The sequence below is a fragment of the Zootoca vivipara genome, chromosome 8, assembly GCF_963506605.1.
Source record: "Zootoca vivipara chromosome 8, rZooViv1.1, whole genome shotgun sequence".
Lineage (NCBI taxonomy): Eukaryota > Metazoa > Chordata > Lepidosauria > Squamata > Lacertidae > Zootoca > Zootoca vivipara.
Genome location: NC_083283.1, coordinates 33636415 through 33660203, shown reverse-complemented (window position 1 = coordinate 33660203; position 23789 = coordinate 33636415). Strand labels below are relative to the sequence as shown.

Below are 23789 nucleotides of genomic sequence, written 5' to 3'. Positions count from 1 at the left end.
GTGCAGAATGCAGAGGCCAGGAACAGGTTACTGACAAAATAATTATTCCCCAGCCACTCTGGGCGGCTTCCAACAGAAAAATAAAATAAAATAATTGATTAAACATTAAAAGCCTCCCTAAACAGGGCTGCCTTCAGATGTCCTCTAAAAGTCTGGTAGTTATTTTTCTCTTTGACATCTGATGGGAGGGCATTCCACAGGGTGGGCGCCACTACCGAAAAGGCCCTCTGCCTGGTTCCCTGCAACTTGTCTTCTCGCAACGAGGGACCCGCCAGAAGGCCCTTGGTACTGGACCTCAGTGTCCAGGCAGAACGATGGGGGTGGAGACGCTCCTTCAGGTATACTGGGCTGAGGCCATTTAGGGCTTTAAAGGTCAGCACCAACACTTTGAATTGTGCTCGGAAACGTACTGGGAGCCAATGTAGATCCTTCAAGACCGGTGTTATGTGGTCTTGGCGGCTGCTCCCAGTCACCAGTCTAGCTGCCGCATTCTGGATTAGTTGTAGTTTCCGGGTCACCTTCAAAGGTAGCCCCACGTTGAGGGCATTGCAGTAGTCCATATATTGCTCCTTTGTTGAGAAAACTGCACTGGTTGCCAATTTGCTGCCATGTAGGGTTTAAGGTTCTTTTGTTAAGCCAAAGCCCTAAACTACGTGAGACCAATACTAATTTCTTATGCTCTACCTCAGTAGAGGGGCAGTTGGTTGAGACCCATGGTTTACTCAGACTGTGCCAGGGACTGAGCTTTTAATGGGGCAGGCCCTGCCTGTAGAAGCCCAGCACGAGTCATCTTTGTCTTCTTTTAGACATCTTTTGAAAATATTTTTCAGACAGGCCTTTGAATTGTGAATTTTTTACCTACTGGTATTTATTGATGTTATTATATTATTGGTTTTGTGTTGTACACAGGCTTCTATGAAAGTGCAATATTTTAAATAAAAACATTTACCAACATACAAAAAGGGCCAGCAATAGTGCATACCTGTGGGAACTTCAAACAAATGTTGCAGTGTTGATTCCTTTTGATAGTCAGGATAGCTCCACACCCTTTCCCAAAATACTCCATCCATCTCTCTGCCATTGTCCATCCTCAACAGTCAACCGGTCCATCCCAACTGAGCATACTGAGTCCTCATTGGCCTGTTTTGATAGGGTCTTTTTCTACTATACGTTTTTATTCTGCTTTAAGCTTTTCCTGCAAACCTTGGGATTTCCCCATGCCTACTGATAACTCTTTTGTGAGTGTTGCTTTGATTACATGGGGATTGTTATTAAATAACACATTTAAGACCACGAATTTGCTAACAGCATGTAGGATCTATCCAGTTAAAATGGGAGTTTTACCAATAATTTAAATCGGAGTTTTAAACACATTGGCGTTTTACCAATAATTTAAATAATTTTACCAATAATTTAAATCGGAAGACTGTAATCGGTATTAAAACCTTTTCTCATTAAGACATCTGTGAACTTTACTTTAAACTTTTTATTTATGAAGTTACATAGATATATTGGATCTGTTATACAAAATACTGCTTTTGTATTATGAAAAATTACTGTGCCAGCAATGAAAAACTGTTAAAACATGCCTTTGTGTTTTCTGATTAAAATATAAAACTTTCCCCACTACATTCAATTTTTCTTCATAGTTGGTTTGATGCACTCATTTGTTCTCTTGATAACACAAAAAGATGTTGCTTTTCCAGTATCTTCTTAAAGAGGCATTTGTCTTAGGAGGTGAGGTTCAGACAAGCTTTTCTGAGGATTCTTCAGGGGTGAATGGCTACATGAACAAAACATTGTAAAGCAATTATTTTAAATATAAAAATAATTCTGGATACAATAACAGTTTGGTGTCATTTGCCTCCATAGATGTGTTTATATTCTATGCTTTAGCTTCTGTTAAATTCTGCATAAGTGTTCAATATACCATATTCCACATACATTTTTTTCTGGCAGTACATTAAGGCTGGAATCCTATACCCACATTCTTCTAAACAGATTACTGGTATGTATAGAAGTGCACTATAAATGGATATATTTATTTATAAAAATATTTTACCTACTACCTATTACAATCTGCATTGAGCTGGTGTGCACAAGTATAAAACACCAATCACAATGAAACTGTTCAAACAGCAAAATCATAATGAAATGAATATGATTGTAGCTGGTAACCCGAAGGAAATCAGTATCTGACTCCTCCACATTAAATGTGAGGAAAAGCCTGAGTACAGTTGTGTTTTTAACAAGCACCAAAATATCATCAGTGTTGGTGCTTGTGAGAGGGGAGGTGGTTCCATAAAAAGAGGGCTGCTGCAGAGGCTCTCTCCTTAGTTTTTACTCATTGAGACTGTGGTATAACTAAGAGGGCCTCCTCAGCTGAATAAAATGCATGAACAGAGCAGTAAGGAAAAAGATGCTCCTGTAGGTTTTCTAGCCCCAAGTCGTCTAGGCCTTTATAGACAAAAACCAAAACTTAGAAACTTAGAACCTGGCCTGGTAGCTTATTGGGAGCCAGTGCAGCTCCCTTAGAAGTAGTGCAATATACACATTGATTGGGGGTGCTTATGTAATCCCACTGTATACAAGTTGTACAAGTGACAAAGTATTTCAATTTCAATTTCAATATAATTGGACACCCCGCAGAGTAACATAGTAGCAGCATTCTGCAGTTTACAGACCAAGCTTAAGGAAAGCTCCACATAGAGCACATTATTACAGTACAGTAGTTTGTTCTTGATGTTACCAATGCATGGCCACAGTGGCCAAGTTATTTGGGTCCAGGAATAGGTTACAGCAATGCTGATGTGTGGTACTCCTAGTCCTAGCCATCATAGCCACTTGGGATTCCAAAGACAGAAATGAATCAAGCTACACTCCCAAAGTGTGTGCTTCCTTCTTTAGAAGGGAGAGCAACCCCATCCAGAACAGTCACGTCACCCAACTGCTGGACCCTGGAACCACCCACCCACCCACTCCCACCCTGTAAGGATTCAATTTCAAATTACTTGCTCTCATTATTACATCCAGACACAGGTTCAGAACCTGTACAGTTACATCTGATTCAACTGTAACAAAGAAATAGAGCTGGATATCATCAGCATATTGCTGACACCACATTTTAAATATCCTGAGGTTCGCTCCTAACAGCTTTTTGTAGATGTTAAATAAACAGTATAGTCCCCAGTACAGTATATATGTTCAATGGTACAATCCTATGTATGTTTACTCAGAAATAAATACCATTTTGTTCAATGGATATTAATGCACAGTAAGTATGCACAGGATTTCAGCCTAAATGTTAAATCTAAAAAATCCCTACACAATGCAAACTGTAATGCCGCTAGATAGAACATACAATCATTGGTTTCTATAAGTAAAAAATATGCATTTGAGTGTACAGCACAATCTTGTGGCATGTCTACTCAGAACACAAAACCTCAAGTTCAATGACACTTACTCCCAGACTGTGGGTATGGAAATGTATTCTTAATGACTGCTTGATATACTGTCGTTAGGACTAGAAAGATATGTGCTATGCAAATGAAAATGCAGAACACTTATTATCTGGTTACAGGTAGGTAGCCGTGTTGGTCTGGGTCGAAGTAAAATAAAAAAATTCCTTCAGTAGCACCTTAAAGACCAACTAAGTTTTTATTTTGGTATGAGCTTTCGTGTGCATGCACACTTCTTCAGATACAGTGAAATAGAAGTCCCCAGGCATCCCCACCCCTCCCCACCCCTTCTCTATCTGAAGAAGTGTGCATGCACACGAAAGCTCATACCAAAATAAAAACTTAGTTGGTCTTTAAGGTGCTACTGAAGGAATTTTTTTATTTTACTTATTATCTGAATTTCAGTTACCCAATGCCTGATATCTGTATTTCTTTTGTGTTCTTTGCACAGATGTATTCTCTGTATTTTACATTTAAAAATTCCCCATTTATCTTAATTCTGGCAATCCAAATGTTTTCCAGATCATTCTGATAAAGGAGTCTGTTCTCTGTCTAACTGTAAAGCCCAACTAGGGCGGTCTGCTGTGGAGACAGGTTTCCACTGGGAGATTTATCCTAACAGGAGCACAGAATGCTACTGCCAGGCAACTTAGGGAAGGCACATTCAGAATTCAACCATGCTCATGTGGTCTTCTGCAGTGCGCACATATTACTGAATAGAAAATCAGTGCCGTTAGCCTAGTCCTCACTTCCCCCAGAAACTATCAAAGCTGAGTCCAGCATGTGGTTTCCTCTCACTGCAAGAGACGATTTGCACTTTCAGTAGTGAAGGACGAAGGGAGAATCCTTGAGTTCAATGATAGTTTCACAGTTTACTGGTACACTCAGATATCCTTGGATCACATCCTATATACGATGCATAAGAGCAGTTTTAAGGCCATGGATCTCCTGGCTTTAAAAAATACATGTGCAAGAAGCCTACACCTAGGTCCAGGAAGTGGTTCTGGGAAGTTTAACTTCATACTCCATTTCTTGTTTTAAATTACCCTCATTGCTACTAGCTGTGTTGAGAAAAAAATACAGACATGCATTAGAATCAGCTGCATATACAGTTTACACCAGGCACCCCCAAACTTCGGCCCTCCAGATGTTTTGGACTACAATTCCCATCTTCCCCGACCACTGGTCCTGTTAGCTAGGGATCATGGGAGTTGTAGGCCAAAACATCTGGAGGGCCACAGTTTGGGGATGCCTGGTCTACACAGTCAGTAGGCTACTGATTCGGTTTGCCATGTAGATCAGCAAGTTATCAGCGTGGGCTATCAGAAATTTTGGATTGTGGTGATTCTGTACCACTCTTATCAGTCATGTAGTCTAGCAAAGTATCAACAAGCAAGGGAAGGAGTAGATTGTGGGGCTGGAAGTACTGAAAATAAAATCTGAATTTTCTGCCCTAAAACATTGGTTAACTCTAATACAGCTTACTATGCAATGCAAATATCAGAAACATTTAAAGAACAGTAATAAAATTTAGGAAATAATTTCACAATTTGTGTAAATTTTTCTTTTATTTCCCAACATACTGACCTAGTTTCAAATGCAAGGGCAGATGTGACTGGACACAGGAGTGGATTGGCAGAAGGATCAATTGAGCTCTCCTTCCAGGCTTTCACAGTAAACAGTATTGGAGAAGTGCTGTTTCTTCACTCCAATCACCCTATAAGGGGCTTTCCCCCCCAGTTACTTCAAAATATAGATTGGAAATCCGCCCCGCCCCGCCCCGCCCCGCGCACACACAACACACTACCATAAATGACATTCCTATTTAAAAAGGACCATCACAATAATGTTACACGTATCTAGTTTGGCCCTATCAGTTACAAAATGTGATCAGCCTAAACCAGAATTTGGCTAAAAATATGAAATAGAAAAAAGAAGAACTTAAAAAACAAAAATTGTTCAAATATCAACAAAATAGTCCCTGTGTGCTACAGCTGTACACAGGAAGCTGAACCTCCCTCTCTTTATTAGTATGCATTCTCTTGTCAATATAAATTTTAGTGGATTAACCTCTGTGAACCCATCTCTCTAAACAGTGCACTTCCAGCCCCTCATTTATGCAGAACTTTCAGTTATGCAGAAGTTTCATACACTGATGGACTCCAAAGGTGTGCTACAAGAAACATACCTGATTTTCTCAGTAACTCTTTCTTCATGGATGGTTCGATGGGATTCTTTACTATAAGCAGATCTATGCATCTCAGACAAAATTGCAAAATTTGGTTTTTCTTTGGTCATTGGGAAATAGTAAATAGGAAAATGGGGGTGGACTTTGTCATTATTATCTGGAGGGTACAAAAACATGCATGCATTAATCATTCAAAAACTTTTTTTCTGAAATATTAACCAAAACAATGAAGACATGGTTACACCTGCAAAATATATAATAACTAGATAAAGTGGAAATATAATTTAACAGAACCATGGATAATGTATGTAAGTATAGCATTTTTCCAAAAATAAACTATAAACATTACTGCATGTTTTATGTCAAAGTGCCTGAGAACATTATCCAAGCAGAATTTTCAGTTAGAAATTGGAAGTAGCAGAAAAATGATGGTGAAAGAGAAGCCTTTGCTCTGTTACTCATTTTACAAACTAAGACTGTGGAAAGTGACATAAATAGGTAAATAATGATTACTATTATTTTTAAAAAACTACTTTTACACAGTGACTATCTACAGGCAGCAATACTATTACTGTACTGCTCAAATACACGATAAAAGTACATAAACTTTTAAAATACGGTACTGGGTAAATGTAATTCAAAACTGTTCCTATAAAATATTTTGAAGATTTGCTACAGAAGATAAATAACCCATTCATCAATCATTTTACTGGATTATCAAAAAGGGTGAGTAGACTTTGTTTATTTATTTAGAAGATTTATCTATTGCACTTCGTACAAGCCACAGGGCAACAAAATCAGACAATGTAAAAACAAAGCATAAAATAACACAACCCCCAAATAAATAACAAAGCAATACAACAATTTAGTAATACCACCAGCAGCAAGCTAAGCTATTTTTCCAGTCAGGTCTCTCATCTTCTAAATGGTTTCCGAAAAAATTGAATCTGAACTTATGGCCCAAAAGTATATAGGAATAAGACCACTGGGGAGGGAATTCCACACAAGGAGCCACCAATGAAGAGGCCCTTCAGCAGGTCCTCTCACAATGTATTTCATCCCATTTAGAGGTTACAAAGAAGAGAGCATGGGCATGTCAATACAGCAAAATGCATTCTTTCATACATTTCTGTTCCAGGCCACTTAGGGCTTTACATGTCAAAGTAAGCAACTTCAACTGGACCCAGAAAACAATTGACAACTGATGCAGCTCTTTTAAAATATGCTCACAGTGTGCTACCCCTACTAGCATTCTGCACTAGTTAAAATTTCTGGAACACCTTCAAGTACAGTCCTAGAAAGAATGCATTAAAATCCAATTTGGACATCACAATAACAACCATGGCTAGAATATCCCTATCCAGAAATAGCTGTAGTTGGCATACCAGCCAAAATGGACATAAGCTCTCCTAGTCGTAAATGACAAAGATTGTTCCAAAAGCACCCCCAAATGATGCACCTTGTTGTTCAAGTGCAACCCCAAGTTCTGCCAACTCCTGGGCAAGAGAACTACCCACCCACAATATCTGTGGCTTGCCTGGATTCATCTTCAATTTACTGATCCACATTCAGCACATTACTGCCTTCAGATAGACACTGGTTCAGGGCCTGCATTGCCTCTTCTGGTACTGATGGAACAGAGAGACAGAGTTGGGTGTCATCAACATACTGATGACAAGTTGCTCCAAATCCCCTGATGGCTGTTCCCAATGGCTTTATATAGATATTAAATAGCATCTGCAACAAGATTTAAGCCTACAGAACTCAACAGGACAACCCCTACAGGTCAAGCAGAAGTCATCCAATGCTGTTCTCTGGAACTGTCCTTGGAGATAGAAATGAAAGCACTGCAGTATACCATTGCCAATAGTACCAAAAGTCACTGAGTAATCAAAGAGAATCAATAGGGCCACACACTCCCAGTTATTCTCTTGACAAATGTCACTGACCAGGGCAACCAAAGCAGTTTCAGTCACTAAACCTGGCATGCAGTCAGACTGAAATGGGTCTAGTTGCTTTCATCTGAGCATGCCTGAAGCTGCCTTTCAGCTTGATCTTACCAACCAGGAGGAGAAGGCACATGATTGGCTACTACATACAATAGAGCAACTTGTCCATGTCCTTGTGTTGCAGTAATTGAAACTGATTCGTAACAGTGGACCAGTCAGTCCTCTGGAAGGCTCTATAGGACAACTAAACTTAGCATCCAATTTAGAATGCATCTGAGTAACTTTACTATTGAAGTGCCTGGCAAATTTGTCATAGCAGGCCATTAATGGGACAAACCCCTTCATCTGAGAAAACCCTTTACCACAAAGGAAAACTGCTGGATGGCTACCTTAAGATGTAATAGTGGCAGAGAAGCCCATAACCACTGCCACACAGTCACTAGCGGAGGAAGAGGGGGGTGGGGGGAGCACCCCGCCCCCGGCAGCACGATCCCGCTGCGGTGCCATCGCGGCTGTCCCCCCGCTTGCGCTGGGCGCCACGCTCCTGTGGGTGGCGTGCCATAGCCCTGGGACGTGTGCCAGCCACGCCCCTGTCTGCTCTCCGCCCCCGCCCCCCGGTGCCGGAGCATGAAGCTCCGCCACTGCACACAGTAGACACAAAGATGAGCTTGTAACCATGTTTGGTCAGATTCATCTAGCCATCACTCTTCTTGTTCCTTGAATTTAGGTTCCTAGGGAATTCCAGGGAGCCATCTGGGTTTTAAATGTTGAAGAGAGCTTCTAGGAGCAATCCTTTTGAGAACTGCTTCAGAAGAAGTGTTGGCCATGCCAGTTGACCCCCCCCCCCCAGCATTCACCAAAAAGACTGAACACTCCCAGGAGTACAGTGGTACCTCTACTTACGAATAACTCTACTTACGAATGTTTCTACTTGCGAACGGAGCTCCCCCCGCCATCTTGGATGCGGTTTAGATAGGATTTTTTCTACTTATGAATTTTTAGATAGGGTTGCTTCGACTTACGATTTTTTTCTCCCAATGCATTCCTATGGGATTCGACTTACACATTTTTTCGACTTACAAACGTGCGTTCGGAACGCGTTAAATTTGTAAGTAGAGGTACCACTGTAATCTTAAAAGCATTATAACCTTTTCCTTCTAAACAGCCTATTGTCTTAATTCTGTAAATGATCATGAAGATAAAGTTTGTGTACCAAGATGTAAATATGGTGCATGTTCATTCATCATACTTTCTGCCCTGTTTTTCTTCCTGGCATCTCTGGATGCTTTCCAATTCATCAGGAATTGTCTTTCCATTTCTTTTATTTCTTTTCCATCAAGGGACTCTGAAGGGGTAATATTTGTGAACATGTATCAAGAAAATGCTGATTAACTCTGGCTTACCCAATCCTTTTCTAGATGTGGCTCTAGTATTCTTAGGAAGTCAATACCATGGAGAAACTTTTGCCTCAGTATGAATTGTTCTTTCACCATCAATGGTTATGCCAGACCTGAAACACCAGTTTGTTTCCCTAATCTCCACCTGCTATGGTATAGGTGCTAGATTCCTAGCACAAGAGAAAATCTCATCTCCATGCTTCAGTGATGTGAGCCCTACTGTGGGGTAGCACAACCACCACCAGTGCTCTGCCAGTTCTTTGGCAGAATATAGGAAAGGTTTCACGGGGGAAGAGAGTGGCTGTGCCAGCATCCTGGGTTGCATCCTAAGGGCTTCTGTAGTAGTTCTATCTGCACAACCTGATTCTGGCAGGTGACTGTGTGCTTTCCTCCGTGTGAGCTTGAAGGCTTCATTCTTCATAAGAAATACAGCAGACATTTCTCAATTGGATATTTCAGACAGGGCTTCTTTGTCTGTGGCACCCAAAATTTGGAAGAGTCATGGGAGGTCTGCCTGGAATTATTACTGCTTACTTTTAGGAGAGTTTTATTTCAACAAGATTCTATATTATTGCTGCATTTATTTTTTTTAAGAACCTTTCTGTGGTCAATTAATTTCTTTTTGTTATAGTAAATCTTGATTGTAACCACAATAATAAATAAGATATGACTTAAAGATAATTTTGAAGACAAGAGAGCAATGCTGCATGCCTCTGTTCAGCTGACAGTATAGAAACATAGCTGTTACAGTTGTACAGCAGCAGCTGAAGTTGGAGATAAAATTTGGGAGGTGGGGTCTGTTCTGGTAGGATTTTTAGCAGTTTTCTCCCTTTTTAATTTGCACTATTATACGAAACAAAAAGAGCAGGAGAAACCATTATGTCATATTACACATATGTCAGTGAATGTGAAAATTAATCTGGCGAAGTGCCAGACCTAAAATGGGGATATCCAGATTGAAATCCCTGCTCAGCCATGAATAGTTATGAGGACCATGGGTGAAAGCTGCCAAACTTCAGACAAATGGTGGAATAAACACATGATAAAATAAATTAAAACTGATGATAAAAAATGCAATCCTCTGTACATTTATTAAGAGGAAGCCCCCGTTAATTCAGTGGGGCTTGATTCTGAGTAAATGTACATAGGATTAGGTAGTGGCTTGTTATAGGCCTCTCCCTGGACCCCTGTGGAGAGTAAGAATTGCCTCAGGTGTCTAAGCAAGTTATTTCTACTAAAAATGTATTTTGAAGGTTGCTAACAACCAATAAGGTATATGGGACAGGCAAACTAGTAATTTTTTGTGACCTAGTAACATCTGTTGGCCTATATATAAGTCTAAGGCTACAATCCTATACCCACTTAGCTTACATATTTGCAGGAAATTTGTTGTATGGTATGCAACACAATCCTAGACATGTCTACTCAGACGTAAGCCCCATCGTGGGACTTCTTCCCAGGTAAGTGTGTACTGGATTGCAGATTTAATGCATGGATTAATTTCTGGTAAAATAAAAGTGCTCTCTGAAAGTATATTATTTTACCAAGGGATTTTGATTGCTGTATAACTCTGTCCTTATATTTTGGTTTCTGGCAAACAGGATTTCCATTCAGCTCTAATTTGCGCAGGTTGGTCCATATACCCAGCACAAACTCCAAGTCCTGCAAATACCAAAGAAAAGAAAGTCAATACTTTTGCTAACTTAGGTCAATGCTGTAACTAAGTGGATTCATAATTCTGTTTATTCAATTAAATGTAAACTTTCTAAAGAAATGTTATTTACACAGCTACCTTTATAAAGTAATAACATGATGGCATGTGGTATGTTAAATTAAGAAACAAACACAATGCTTTACACATAAAGCCAAAAAGCAACCTTCTAATAATTGTTCCTTAAACATGATTTCAACCCTTTGATCTTCACTTTCTACTGTAAAGGTAAAATGTAAAATATAGGCCAAAATCCAGAACACTAGAAACACATAAGAACATAAGAAGAGCCTGCTGCATTAGACCAGTGGCCCATCTCAGCCAGCATCCTCTTCTCACAGTCGCCCACCAGAGGCCTGTGGGAAACCAGCAGGATTTGGGGGAAAAAAAAGAGCACTCTTCCCCTCCTGTGGTTTCCAGCAACTTGTATTGAGAAGCATTGCTGCCTCCAACTGTGGAAGCTGAGCAGTGTCATCATGCCCAGTAATCAATAGCCTGTTTCTTCATGAATCTGTCTAATCTTTAAAAGCTACCACTTGCACAGGTCTTCACACACACACACACACACACACACACACACACACACGATGTTGCACAATACATGTGCTCAATTATAGGGGCTTACATGCAAAAATATCTGTATATATGGCTTGATTTTCCTCAAGCAAGTTGCATTAGGGCCTACATGAAGAAAATAGACTCCCCATATGTGGAGGTGTATCTCTGGATTCCGGCAATAATATAGCTGACTGAATATATATGAAACCTTGGTAGATTGCACTGGAATATTACTACTGGTGGTGGTGGTGGTGGTGGTTTTGATGGCACTCTACAATATACAAAGACCCTTCACTTGCCAATGAATTCAGAGTTGTTTGTTCATGGAGAGGAAGCCACAGGTAGACAATTCCTTCATTACAATTATTTAGAATAAAATTAATAAATGTCCTCCACATCTGTTATTTTCTTGGCCTGAGCTAGGAGAAGGAAAGTTTTGTGTTTTTACATAACCTTTATCTAGTATGGGTTTTTTTTTTATTAAGGGCAATCTGACCTAGTTTTTCTTTTATATTACTACAATATATAAACAGATTAACATGGCTTGTATGACTTATAAGATTTGGCAGATATGGGAATTCTTGTGGAAATGCACTGCTCAAGTACCTTATTGCTCTTCTGGATACTGTTGTCAGCAGCCAGAAATAATAGCACTTGGCAACTGAATTGAAACTAATTTGCTTTTTCCACCAGTTGTGAAAAACTTTCACTTCCATCTGTGTAAATATTAACAATTCTCTTTCTCTTGACGCTCTTATTGAAAATTTTGTAACTTTTACAGTGACTTAGATCTCAGGATCTAAGTGCCAGTGGAAGTTGATTACTGTTTAGTTTGTTCTATTTGTTTTTAACTTTTTTTTAGAGTTTTGCTCACTATACTGTTTTGCCATGGCTAATTTTAACTCACATTTTTGTAGGCCACCCTGATATCTCTACAGACAAAGGGAGAGTTATAAGTATGTTAACAAGGCAGATTTCCTTCCCATCAGCCCTCCTGAATGAGGTGGGCTGCGGGGAGAACCACTGAAATTCAAGCAGAGCACATTCTGTGTGTAGCGATCCTGCTTAATGATGCCTCCACCTCATTTTTAGCAACTCCCTTTTCACCCCCCATGCCACAGTGCTCCCCTTATTCTGGATAGTATTTGACCCTCAAGAGAGGCTTCTTAGAGGACTGTCAGTGAGGAGGGGAGAAGGAAATTTACATTCTGCCAACCCTCTTCCACTGGCTTTTTTCGGAATCCAAGTTATTATCTATTATTACTGTATTTGCATTCCTACATTTCATTCACAATGATTATCACTAAACACTTGTGGCTCAGTACACAGGGATGCACATGTACAGTTATGTGACAAAAGGTGTGTTGTGCCTGCCCTGCTCCTAGATAGATGAGTGGCAAAATGGTAAGTTTTTGAAAGGGTTCCCCCTGGACAGAACCAGATCTTGGATCAGTGAGGGGAACTGCATGGGCAGGTCCTGTCTACACGTATGGTTCTCTATCAAGTTTCAGACATACATACATACAGAAGCTTCATGCTATGTCCTAGCTGGATTAAATGGTTGGAAATGTTACTTTTCAATGTACAACAGAACATCTTAAGCTATTCAATGTTTTCTAGTGTCGTATCAGTTACCCAGACAAACCAGATGCAAGTATTTCATATTTGGGAAAATCCAGAATCCTTGGACTGTTAAATTTCAAGTTTGCCAGAAGAGTCATGCAGAACATGGAAAGCAACATGGAGATTTTTTTTTAAGCTTTCCCACAATGAGCTATTTGTAGAAACATTCTGCTTCTGTAACATTAACCTCAAGGAACTGTTTTTATTCATAGTTATGTGCATAATATTATGCTCTGATTACTAAATAAAAATGCACATATTGTTTCTCACATATAAAAATATATCAGGATATATTTTCATATCAAATACAATGTTTTGCATATCTAAACTTTAAGGTGTAAATTACATGTCTGGACAATTTGGCATTTTATTTCCCAAACTGAAACAAAGTCCAAGTACATGCAATTACACTGGCTCACATGAATCTCTTATCAACCTAAACTCTGCCTTTGTTGTCTCCACAAATGTCAAAATTTACATTGTAAATTCCATTGAAATCATCTTCATATACATGAAAAAATAGAATGCCCTTGAAAAATTAGTTCAACTAAAGCTGGTTTTGAAAATGTAAAATAGTATATATTTCTTGGAACCTTGCAAAGTAAATAGCTAAACTTTGATGAATGTACCCACATAATTTTCCAGATTTTTGTTGACTACTACTCACTTGATAAATGATCCAGAACCTGCTCACGCCATTGTATGTTTATCTAAGAAGGTACTAATCCCATGTTGAAATATGATTACCCTTTGGATACGCTCTAGTTGTTCATTGCCTTCCTGTCTCTAATAAAGTGCTTTCACTTTGCAGCCTTTCAATAAGCTGTACTAAAGGGACTAGACACTTTTTTGGGCAGTCTCTGTTTGATAAATGATCATGTCATGCTATCACTTAGAGGTCTGCTACAAAATACTAAAGAGCAAATTATATTCTAGGCAAACTGTGGGAGGTGAAAGCCTCAGATGACATCCGTAGTACTAGCAGCAGCCTTCTTCCCAATTAATGATGGCCATTTAAGAACCTGTATTTGACCAGTGTACTCCAATTTTTATCGGCTGTGTCTAGCTCAACTGCCCTAACTACATCTGTAGACAGCAATTTGTCATCATTCTGACGGTCTGCCATTATCTCTTTCAGAAAATCTATATATTTTTTCTTGTTCCTGACGGAATTGTGAAGTGAAGGAATTCATCTTTTTGATATCTTGTTGTCAGAATCAATAATGGCAAAAGGTTGAATAAATTAAAGATTTACAACCATATTCCCACTGAACCAGCGTAAGGCCTTCTGAAATAAATAGGAATTGTACTACTTTAGTTATTTAAAAGTGACAGTCTTATAATCTGAACCTATAGGCCACAATCCATGGTTATGTGCATAAAGGGGGATCTATATTGTACGACATGGAGACAGGAGATCCATTTTTTGGCATACATGCCACTTGGTTGCATAGAACAAAATGAGAAACCTTGGCATGTGTATATGTGATTAGGATCACAGAGCTGACAGTGCTAACTCTCTGTTTGGTGGTTCATATATAGCACAGGACAGAGCATCACATCTGCACCCTAGGAAGTAGCTAGTGGGGTGCTCCCTCCTCACAGAAACCTATACCTAGTAACCACATGGATTAGTATTTTAATTTTTAAAAAGCTTAAGTAGCGCCTTCTATGTTAAGCCAAATGCATCCTACATCTTGTTTCTTATGGTGTTAAAGAGTTGTCTATAGGAAGCCCAAAAGTTGCGCATGAGAGCAGTAGTCCTCTCCTACTGTTTCCCAGCAAGTGATACTGAGAGACATGCATCCTCTGATCGTGTATGTAATATATAGTCATCATGACTAATAAGCATTGATTACCTTGCCGTCCATGATCTGTTTAATCCTCTTAGATAAATGTTTCAGCCTACTCCGTTATGGTTTTAACTTTCTATATGTTTTAAATGATGGTTGCATTTTTTTTTTAGTGACAAAGTTATTGTTTTATCTTTTTTTTTGTAAACCACTTTGAGGTTTTCTTCCTACAATCAAGCAGTATATAAATTACCGGTATATGAAATACCGTAAATAAACAGATAAAAGTAAGTGTGATAAACAGTGTTGTAAAAGCCACTTAGTGAAATGGGACTTAATCTCCTTTGGCCACAGAAAAAGAAAAATATATTCATGCATATTAACTTTAAATTATCCCATAAAAATGAATAATTCAAACCACTGAAAGATTATTAAATATTAACTGCTTTTATTTCCTATATATGCTTATCAATCTTATTTCCTCTTTATTACCTTCACATGTTGAATTTGGTTGTCAACAGCTATAAGGTGGGAGATATTTTCAAGAATTGCTAAATCACTCACTTCATCAATATTGTTATTGCTGATATTCAAAACTGTTAAAGACTTCTGCAATGAAATTAACATTTAAAAAGAAAAGTCAAGTTAACTGCTGAAATCATATGTGGTTACTAGAGAATAAACCTGATTAAACTTAGTGAGACTAACTTCTCACTAAAGTAAAACATGCATAGCACTGGACCATACAACTGTATGTTTTATCAGCACCTCATAACGAACACTTAGGGCTCATCAACACTTTTGCTTGACCCATATTTTGATCGTATTGTGTACTGGTTAATTCCCCTGGGACTGAGAGCCTTTCTCATTGTTCTGCAGCTGTTCCTTGTGAAAACCTGATCTTACCCACTAAGTCAGATCTTATCAGATGTGCAGAAAATTTGAAGTGAGATTTTGCTTAACTTGATTTTCACTGGATGATTAGAACAGCTCTCAGACCTGGAGGAATTAATAATCAGTACACAATACAATCTAAATAGTCTGAAACTGATGGGTACTTTTAACGTGCTTTCATAATACAAATCACAGTAAATTGACCATGAAAAAATTATGAGGAAACAAACAAACAAACAAACAAACAAACAAACAAACAAACAAACAAACTACAAATATAGAGCTGTACTTTTTTGTAGCTTCAGTTTTGAAGTTGTCAAATGACAAATGAGTAGTGAGAAGGAATACAAGAGGATCAGGTTTTGCTGAATCAAATGGGTATATATACAGGGCAGTCTCGAGCAGGTCGGGCGCCCTGGCGCTGAGGCGCGGAGATCGCTCCGGCACCCCCGCCCTTTGCCGTGCAGTGCCCCACCTGCCAGCCCAGCGCCCTGGCGCCCCGCGCCACTGGGACTATACCTAGAGCCGGCCCTGTATATATAATACATATAATGCTTATAATGCATAGTTCATTAAGCTGTGCTTGCTCAGTTTTAAATGGAAATTTTTAAAAAAGAATTCTATAGCCAACAATCTACACACATTTCTTGTAACCTTGGTTTGTTTCATACAATTACAAAAATTATAATAGGATTTTGCTTCTAAATTAAACATACCTAACTGAGCAAATGGTCAATGTCAACTAAATGTTCTTGGTAATGGGAATGACAAACATATTCTATCAAATGATGAGAAATGAATGCAACATAAATGATTACAGAACTTACTGCAAAACAATAAGAATTAGAACTACTATTGGACACCCTTTGTTTTACACATATTTTGATGCACAAATAAACAGTAATAATAATAAAAATTAACCCTTTTGCATTCATATCCTATGGGAATGCAGCTCTTTGGCAAACAGGTATTAGATTTAAAAATAATTCTTGTAATTTTTTCGCAATCAGTATCTTTCACCAGATGTCACTGAAACTCTGCATTCTTACCGCTAGCGATTGAAGACTTCTTGGGTCAAACAAAACCTTTTCTCCTAGGGGAAGCTGCTGGCTTTCAACATGTAATTCTCTTAGTTCTTCTAAAGTCTCTAAGCCTTCTACTACAGTGATGTAATTGCCGCCCAGATACCTTAACAGTATATAAGAGGCTTTTAGTTCTCCCAATTTGTTTTAAATAACACAAACATTTCCAAAAGTAAAAAAGTGTATTTTATGGCAAATAAAGTGTATTAAACTAAAATCCCAATTTCCATAGGGCTCCATGGAAACATCAGAGCTTTTTACAAGCAAATCTATTTTGTAGAAGGTGAAAGATTTATAAAATCTGAAGAGAAATCTGAGTATGCAAAACTATTTAGAATTACCTGGAAACAACCCAAACAAAATGAAAATAATTTAAAGCAGTGTATAGAGGCAGGATGGAACATTGTCCTATATAATTCATTACTTTATTATAGAAATATTAATAAAATGTAAAGAAATGTTCCAGATATTATCAATTGCTAATCTAAGCATAATCCAGGCAAAGAAAAAACTGTAAAATCAAACTGATTTCAATGGGAGCGAGTCAAACATATGCTTAACTCATCCAATGAAATCACTAGCCAAACTTTGGGCTAATGTGTCCTCAGATTAATGGAATATGTGAACAAAATTATCATATTTGAAATAAAATATAGGATATATTCAGCAAGTATATACAGTAGCTATATTTCTTACATCAATGTACACATCAATTAATAAATCTGATTATAATAATATTACACTTACAATTTTTCAAGTTTTATTAATGATGCTAGATTTTCAATTCGTGTAATACAATTGTTCTGGAGGTATAGGTGTCTTAGGTTTGTAGCAAAATCCAAATTTTGTATTTGTCTAATTTGGTTATCATACAAATAAAGGACATTAAGGTTTTTACACAAAGACAGGTCATCCTAAGAGAAAGAATGAAGAAAGCGTGTTACTCTGTAGTTCACTCATAAGTAAAATGCTTCAGCTCCCAGATACAGCCTTTTCCTACTGCATAGGCTTTTTATGCTTCCTTCAACATTTTGATCTTACTATCCTTGGTAGATATAGTTGTAAATATAGAATGAATGGATATTATCTTCATTTATGATGGCTAGGAACTAAAGAATATCACACCGTTCTAAATATCTAAGGGGCCACTGAAATTGTCCTCCCCCCTATGTTACATAGCAAGTTACCTTTGAAATGGAAGAAACTTTCGGAAGCACTTTATTATTGGGCATAGGGGTCTGCTGTTCAAAGGAGAAAATGGAAAGTTCTAACTGCACATAGCCAAACCCTTATGAATGCCTGAACTAGTTCTTTGGATCTCGGCTCATATTTTCCAACTCACAGTTACACTGGAATTGTATATCATTCCAGAATATAGGGATGCTATGATCTCCCCAAATTTCAAGCAAATTTCTGAAAACAATACATTTACTTCCACTATACTCAAATATATTTAAAACAAACTATATTTCTGATTTAAAACTTTCAATGCAAATGAAAGGTGCTTTAAATTAACTAAGTTATTGTCTTTTAGGCTGTAATTTCAAGCTGATGATTGTAATGGTATAAAATATAATTTAACAAATTCCCTCCTGACTCTTTTGCTAGCTGAGTCTTATTTTTATTGAACTAATGTAAGCACCTCTGACATACTTTTTGGCTGAAGAGAAGGATAAAAATGCTTTGAATGCTATTAACAACAGAAAACAAATAACAAAAAAGAAGTATTTTCAAATAATCAGTGTATTCTTACAATTATATCTATATTTTTATTTGATAACTTAAGATGAGTCGTTTTCCTCAAGTAATGGGCCAAGGACTCATCTCTGCGATTCTTCTGATTGAGGCTTTTACCAATTAGCTCCAATGTTATTCGAACCATAATCTTGCAGTAAAGTCAGTTTTTTACTCCAATAATTCAATATCCATGTATTCTTTTTTGTCACACAGCCTTAAAATAAAACAAAAAGTTATAAAGTATATTTCAGAGTCATAAAATCATTGTATACTCTTTCTCCAACATTATTTTCTAGTTAGTATGAAATAATTTAATTACAATGTGATTTTCTTCTCATTTTCAAAGCCATTAGCCATATTCCTAATAAATGAAAGATTAATGGTAATAGATGTCTTCCCAAATTTTGTATAGACTATTATACTAACATCCTAGCTCTGTTTATATAGAAGCAGGACATAGTAGGCTAATTGTGTTTTAATTTTTTTAATCTGTATAAAATTGCATATGAATAAAACCATTAGTTTTTAAGGGAGGAAAACATAGTGATAAGTACTATTTCAGAATAAGCTTTGTTTCTGTTTGAGATAAAGACTTATGCTCAGATGGCACCTGTCATCCAGGATTCTTATAGGTACAGGTGTGTGTGTCTATATATCTTTCATAGGGGCAACATTTTATTCAAAGCTTTTCAGTCAAGCTACACCTGTAATCTGTTCCGGAAGTCTGTTCTTAAACCAAAGCGTTCTTAAACCAAGGTGTGTTTTCCCATAGCAGCGGGGGACTCAATTTACAAATGGAACACACTCAACAGGAAGCGGAATATGTTCTGCTTCCAAGGCAAAGTTCACAAACCAAAACACCTCCTTTTGGGTTTGCAGCGTTCTTAATCCAAGTTGTTCATAAACTAAGCTGTTCTTAAACCACTGTACTGGCAAATCTGATGAATACAAAGATTCATATCACTATGGTTTTTTTTAAATCTGAAAACCTTTCATTAAATTGGAATGCTTTTTAGCCAGAAAAGCCTCTAGAATATGGAATTCTAGGACCTTTTACAAACAAGTACAGTGGTACCTCGCTAGACGAATGCCCTGCTAGACGATTTTTTTGCTAGACGAATGGGTTTTGCGATCAGAGGTTGCCTCGCAAGACGAATTCGTTTTGTGAAATATTCGTCTAGCGAATCACAGTTTCCCATAGGAATGCATTGAAATTCAATTAATGCGTTCCTATGGGCAAACAAACAAACAAAAACAATTTCAATGCATTCCTATGGGATTCGCAAGACGAATTTTTCGCAAAATGAATTGACTCACAGAACGAATTAAATTTGTCTTGCGAGGCACCACTGTATTGTGTTCATCTTGATCCAGGGACAATCCCAATATAATAGTTGTGAGAAAGATGTCCTATTGATATGGACAAGAAATAAATTTACCGCTGTTCACTACTTATAAATTAAAATGATCTGTACAAATACCAGTGCTTAACAAGCAGAAAAGGCCCAGGAAATGACAGAGCATTGCTGATAGCAAGATGGAATTTCAACCACTTTTTTATGTTTAAGGGTCAAATGAATTTGAACTCTTTTTGAAATTTCGAAATGTGTAATGGGCACGAGGATTATGCAAGGGCGTAACCAGGGGGTGAGCTGCCCCCTTAAATCAAGTAAATAAATAAAAAATACTTACCTGCGACACAATTGGTCAATTAGTAAACTCAGTTCTCTGCCCCCCTTACATGAAGCCTGCCCTGCCTAAAACAAATCCTGGCTTCGCCCATGGATGTATGGTTTGTCCTTTGTGCAGGGGTTATTCAGCTGATGAAAGATGGTCCTTACAAAATGCTTCTAGCTGAAGGGGTGGGGGAGAATCATATTTTCCCAGCTCCAAAATAATTCAGCCTGACCATTAAGGCAATATCCAGAAACACCCTTTTCTGAAAAGATGTCTTGAATCCCACAGAACAAGTGAATGCCTATTCCTGTTTTGCAGGGGTCGGATTAGATGATTTTGGGAGTCCCTACTCCCTTCCAATTCTACAATTCTCCGATGTGTCAGGCAGGGACACTTCAATTTACTGTTATGCGTGCTGGTAGAGGTGGAATTGTCTTGGCGTATTAAAAACTGCTGAAACCATGCGTAGCCAGGATTTTTGTTGGGGGGGAGAAGCTTTTGGGGGGGGGGCAGAACCTTATACTGTATTTGTATTAATTTTTATTCTTTTGCGGGCAGTTGCCTCCCCTCCCCCGCTACACCCATGCATATAGAAAGAAGAGTGGGGAGATGGCGAAAGAAGCACTAGCATATCTGCCTGCATCCCGCTCCCCAATCGCTTTTCTCTCCGCTTATCAGATCGAGCCCATACTGGGGGAAATAAAAGTGTCGGAAGGGAAAGATCGCCAAAGGGTGGGGGGCAGTTTCTACGGGGCCACACACAAACCACACTTGATACGGGCTCCGCCTCAGGACTTCCGTCTCCCTTCGGACGAAGTGTGGAAAGGGCTAAGGCGCCTCCTACAATAGCAAATTATATGTCTCAAGAAGGCGGCTGGCGGGCCGTCGAAGCCCCGCTATTCACCGTCCCGACGCACACGGGTCTCCTTCCCCACTCACACGAGCTCCACGTCTTTCTGCCCAGCGCTTCCCTCAACCTCTTTTCCCGCCAAACACCAGCAACAGGTAAGGGGGTCGCAGCAGGGCGCGTGTGAACACAGGCAAAGAGGCTTCGCCGCCACGGACGGAGACGCCAAAAGCGCGTTGCTATGGAGGCAGAAGGTCGCCTATCCAAACACTTCCGCGGGCAACGGGAGGCGCAAGAGCGCACCTACGACGACCCGCGAAGCGAAGCGCGCTCCCGAGTCGCTGTTGAAGGGGGGAAAAGAGCCGGGAGGAGGAAGAAGGTAAGGGTTTGCGCACGCGCAATTTCGTGTCTGCTCCGCGCGGTCGCCGCCTAGCAATTGCCTCTTGTCGGGGCTTCTGCTGGCGGATTGAATGCCGCTGACATTCGAAACGGCGCGCGCAGTTGAGTTCGCGTCGCTACCTCACAAAGGGGACTTGATTCCATTTTGTGTGTGTGAGACGTATCATTTAACGGCCGAATCCTCCCCCCCCGCTTTGTTAACGATATAGGGAATATATAATAAAGTGTGCTACAGAACATACACATTTTTCTAAATTGTTCAGACGACGACGTCGTCAATAGGGAAAAATAATAATACTTGCAAGAGGTAGACTTTCTTTTTTTACTGTTTTGGGGTTCATTTTGAATCTGCCCCGTCGCAAACCTCGGGGTTTGGAGCTGCTTTCCCGCCCAGTACTATTACTGTACTGAAGAATGATAATAAACCCGCCGTTCTTCTCGTGGAACTTCTAGAATTATTATTTTCCTCAGCTAATGTTTCCTCTGTTGTCGAGATTATTGGTTAAGCCAGCCAAAACTGAGCACTCCCTTTTGGGAGAGATGTGAAGTGCATTCCTGTGCATGTTTGCTTGGAAGTGCCATTCATTTCAATGAGTCTGAGGTGGGCTTCTTTCTCCTTAGCATCTCGTTTGCCACTGAGGACATCTAGCAGGGCTCTGTTATGAACTTTGCAAGTAAACTTTTGCTTCAGCTGCCCCACTTAAGACTGCAGGCAGAAACTCTTAATTTGAAGGAAGGAAGAGTTCTAGCCTTCCCCATGCTGTATCTGCACATTGTTTTTTTAACTGGACATTTCCAACTGCATTGTGAAATGGCACTCTCCATACAAGGCTATACCACCACCTAAGTAAAAAATGGAATTCTTCAGTTGCTGCTACTGCTTCTTTCTTAACCCATCCACTTTGTTGATCAGAGGAAAATTGTACAGTATAATGTTAATGTATTGCAGTTGCTAGGACAGTATATAAAACTTCCAAGCCACCTTAGCAACTGCAGTATAAAGGTGGACAAGAAAAAAGGCTTTTCTAGAGTAAAATGCCTTTGTGTAATTAGGATTCGTCAGGGGCAGAGAGGTGACACTATTTATTTTTTTAATGCATCCCCCCCTTTAATGCCATACGTGACAGCATAAATGGTAGTGACAATACATCAGGAAGACAATAGCCAGTTCCAATGTAATGAAAGGGATTACCAGTACTGGTACTTGGGATGGGATGACAGGCTGCACCAGGCGTTTCCTGGTTTTTAAACATTTGGGGAAACCATGCAGTTATTCCCAGTGGTGAAGGAGTCTACAAGGGAGTTATTTTTAATGTCCACAAACTAGTATGGCACTGCTGCTGCTGGAGAGGGATAACTGGTGATCCTAACAATGGAATCATTCATCTAAAGTTTATTAAGCTGTAATAAATTGGAAACAGGAAGAGAGGTTGTGTTGTTTATTGCTACTGATGTCATAACAACTGTCCCATGTATTGTGCTGTGCTCTCCATAGTCAGAATTACTGTTCTATTTAGAAGAAAATGGCATTTTCACAGTGACAAAACATTTAGATTTGAGTGCTTGGAAAATGTAATACGGAGGACAGAAATCTTGATCTTCTGCAACAAATAAGTAACAATTGTGCATTTACTTTGTGAAACAAAACATGCTACAAAACCCTCCAGCCCACGGAACAAATCTCTATGCAGCCTTCAGGACATATAATCATAATGGACCCAATCCTGAAAACAGTTGTTGCATGAAGAAATCTCATTTAAGTTAATGAAATATAAATGTGCTTAATTGTCACTGGCCTCGGTTCTGTGCTGTTATAAGAGCACATGTTGCATTGTTTCTAATGAGTTTTTGAGTGATCCAAGATGAACTTCAACATTTTCATCTCTTCCTAGCATTTGGCAGGATCTATAAAACTTTTAAATCTTCCAAGTTTGGAATTTCATTTGCCTACTTATCAAATGACAGTAAATATTACAATATAAACTTATTCCTGTATTTCAATTTGCAATCAAAACTGACTGTGCCCTAAAGGTTCTTGTTCTGGGAAATATATCCCCTTAAAAAGGGCTTTTATATTATTAAACTTAATTTTAGCCTTAGCTTGCCCTCAAACCTTTGACTTGTTTGTAGCTGTAGTTTTTGCAGGTGTCTAAAGCTGTCTCTGTTACTAATTCAGTTAAAAATACATTATGTGAGGTTTAAGAGAAAATATTTGTTCATCAAGATTTGAAATAAGATTCTAATCTACTGGCATAGAACGTTGAAATATTGTCTGTGTATTTTCAGGGTGTCAGAATACAAAAAGACTTTGTCTTTGAGGAACTCCATAAAGTAAATTAATTACTGTAGTTAGTTAGTTCACTGTTGAGGTACAACTATATCAGTCAGACCCAATGTCAGCACTTGGCATTCTGGGGCAGCTGCTGAAGTTCAATACTTTTTAGGGGCCTGCAATATGTATGTAGGTATGGAGAGA

At 38.8% G+C, this 23789-nt stretch overlaps 1 protein-coding gene across 4 annotated transcripts; it reads right to left on the bottom strand.

The window, feature by feature from the left end:
- Nucleotides 1-1491: 1491 nt before the first annotated feature.
- PPP1R42 (protein phosphatase 1 regulatory subunit 42) lies at nt 1492-21182 on the bottom strand. Of its 4 annotated transcripts, none has more exons than XM_035125648.2 (9): nt 21007-21182; nt 18407-18604; nt 17401-17567; nt 16621-16759; nt 15170-15286; nt 10537-10654; nt 8809-8940; nt 5647-5803; nt 1492-1783 (listed from the first exon to the last, which is right to left on the bottom strand). In XM_035125648.2, the coding sequence occupies exons 2-9, from the start codon at nt 18533-18535 to the stop codon at nt 1714-1716; spliced, it is 1029 nt and encodes a 342-aa protein (XP_034981539.1). In that variant the 5' UTR covers nt 18536-18604; nt 21007-21182; the 3' UTR covers nt 1492-1713. The 4 variants fall into 4 exon arrangements, with proteins under 4 accessions (XP_034981539.1, XP_034981538.1, XP_060133750.1 ...); XM_035125647.2 differs by lacking the exon at nt 21007-21182 and adding an exon at nt 20083-20957; XM_060277767.1 differs by lacking the exon at nt 21007-21182 and having other exon boundaries at nt 18407-20957.
- Between the last annotated feature and the right edge of the window lie 2607 nt (nt 21183-23789).

Coding starts and splice junctions, on each gene's coding strand:
- PPP1R42 (XM_035125648.2), bottom strand. CDS start 18,535: ATGGTTCGAATAACATTGGAGCTAATTGGTAAAAGCCTCAATCAGAAG. Junction 10,655..15,169: donor ACCAAATTCAACATGTGAAG/GTAATAAAGAGG, acceptor TGGTATTTGCAG/GACTTGGAGTTTGTGCTGGG. Junction 8,941..10,536: donor ACAGCAATCAAAATCCCTTG/GTAAAATAATAT, acceptor TTACCCCTTCAG/AGTCCCTTGATGGAAAAGAA.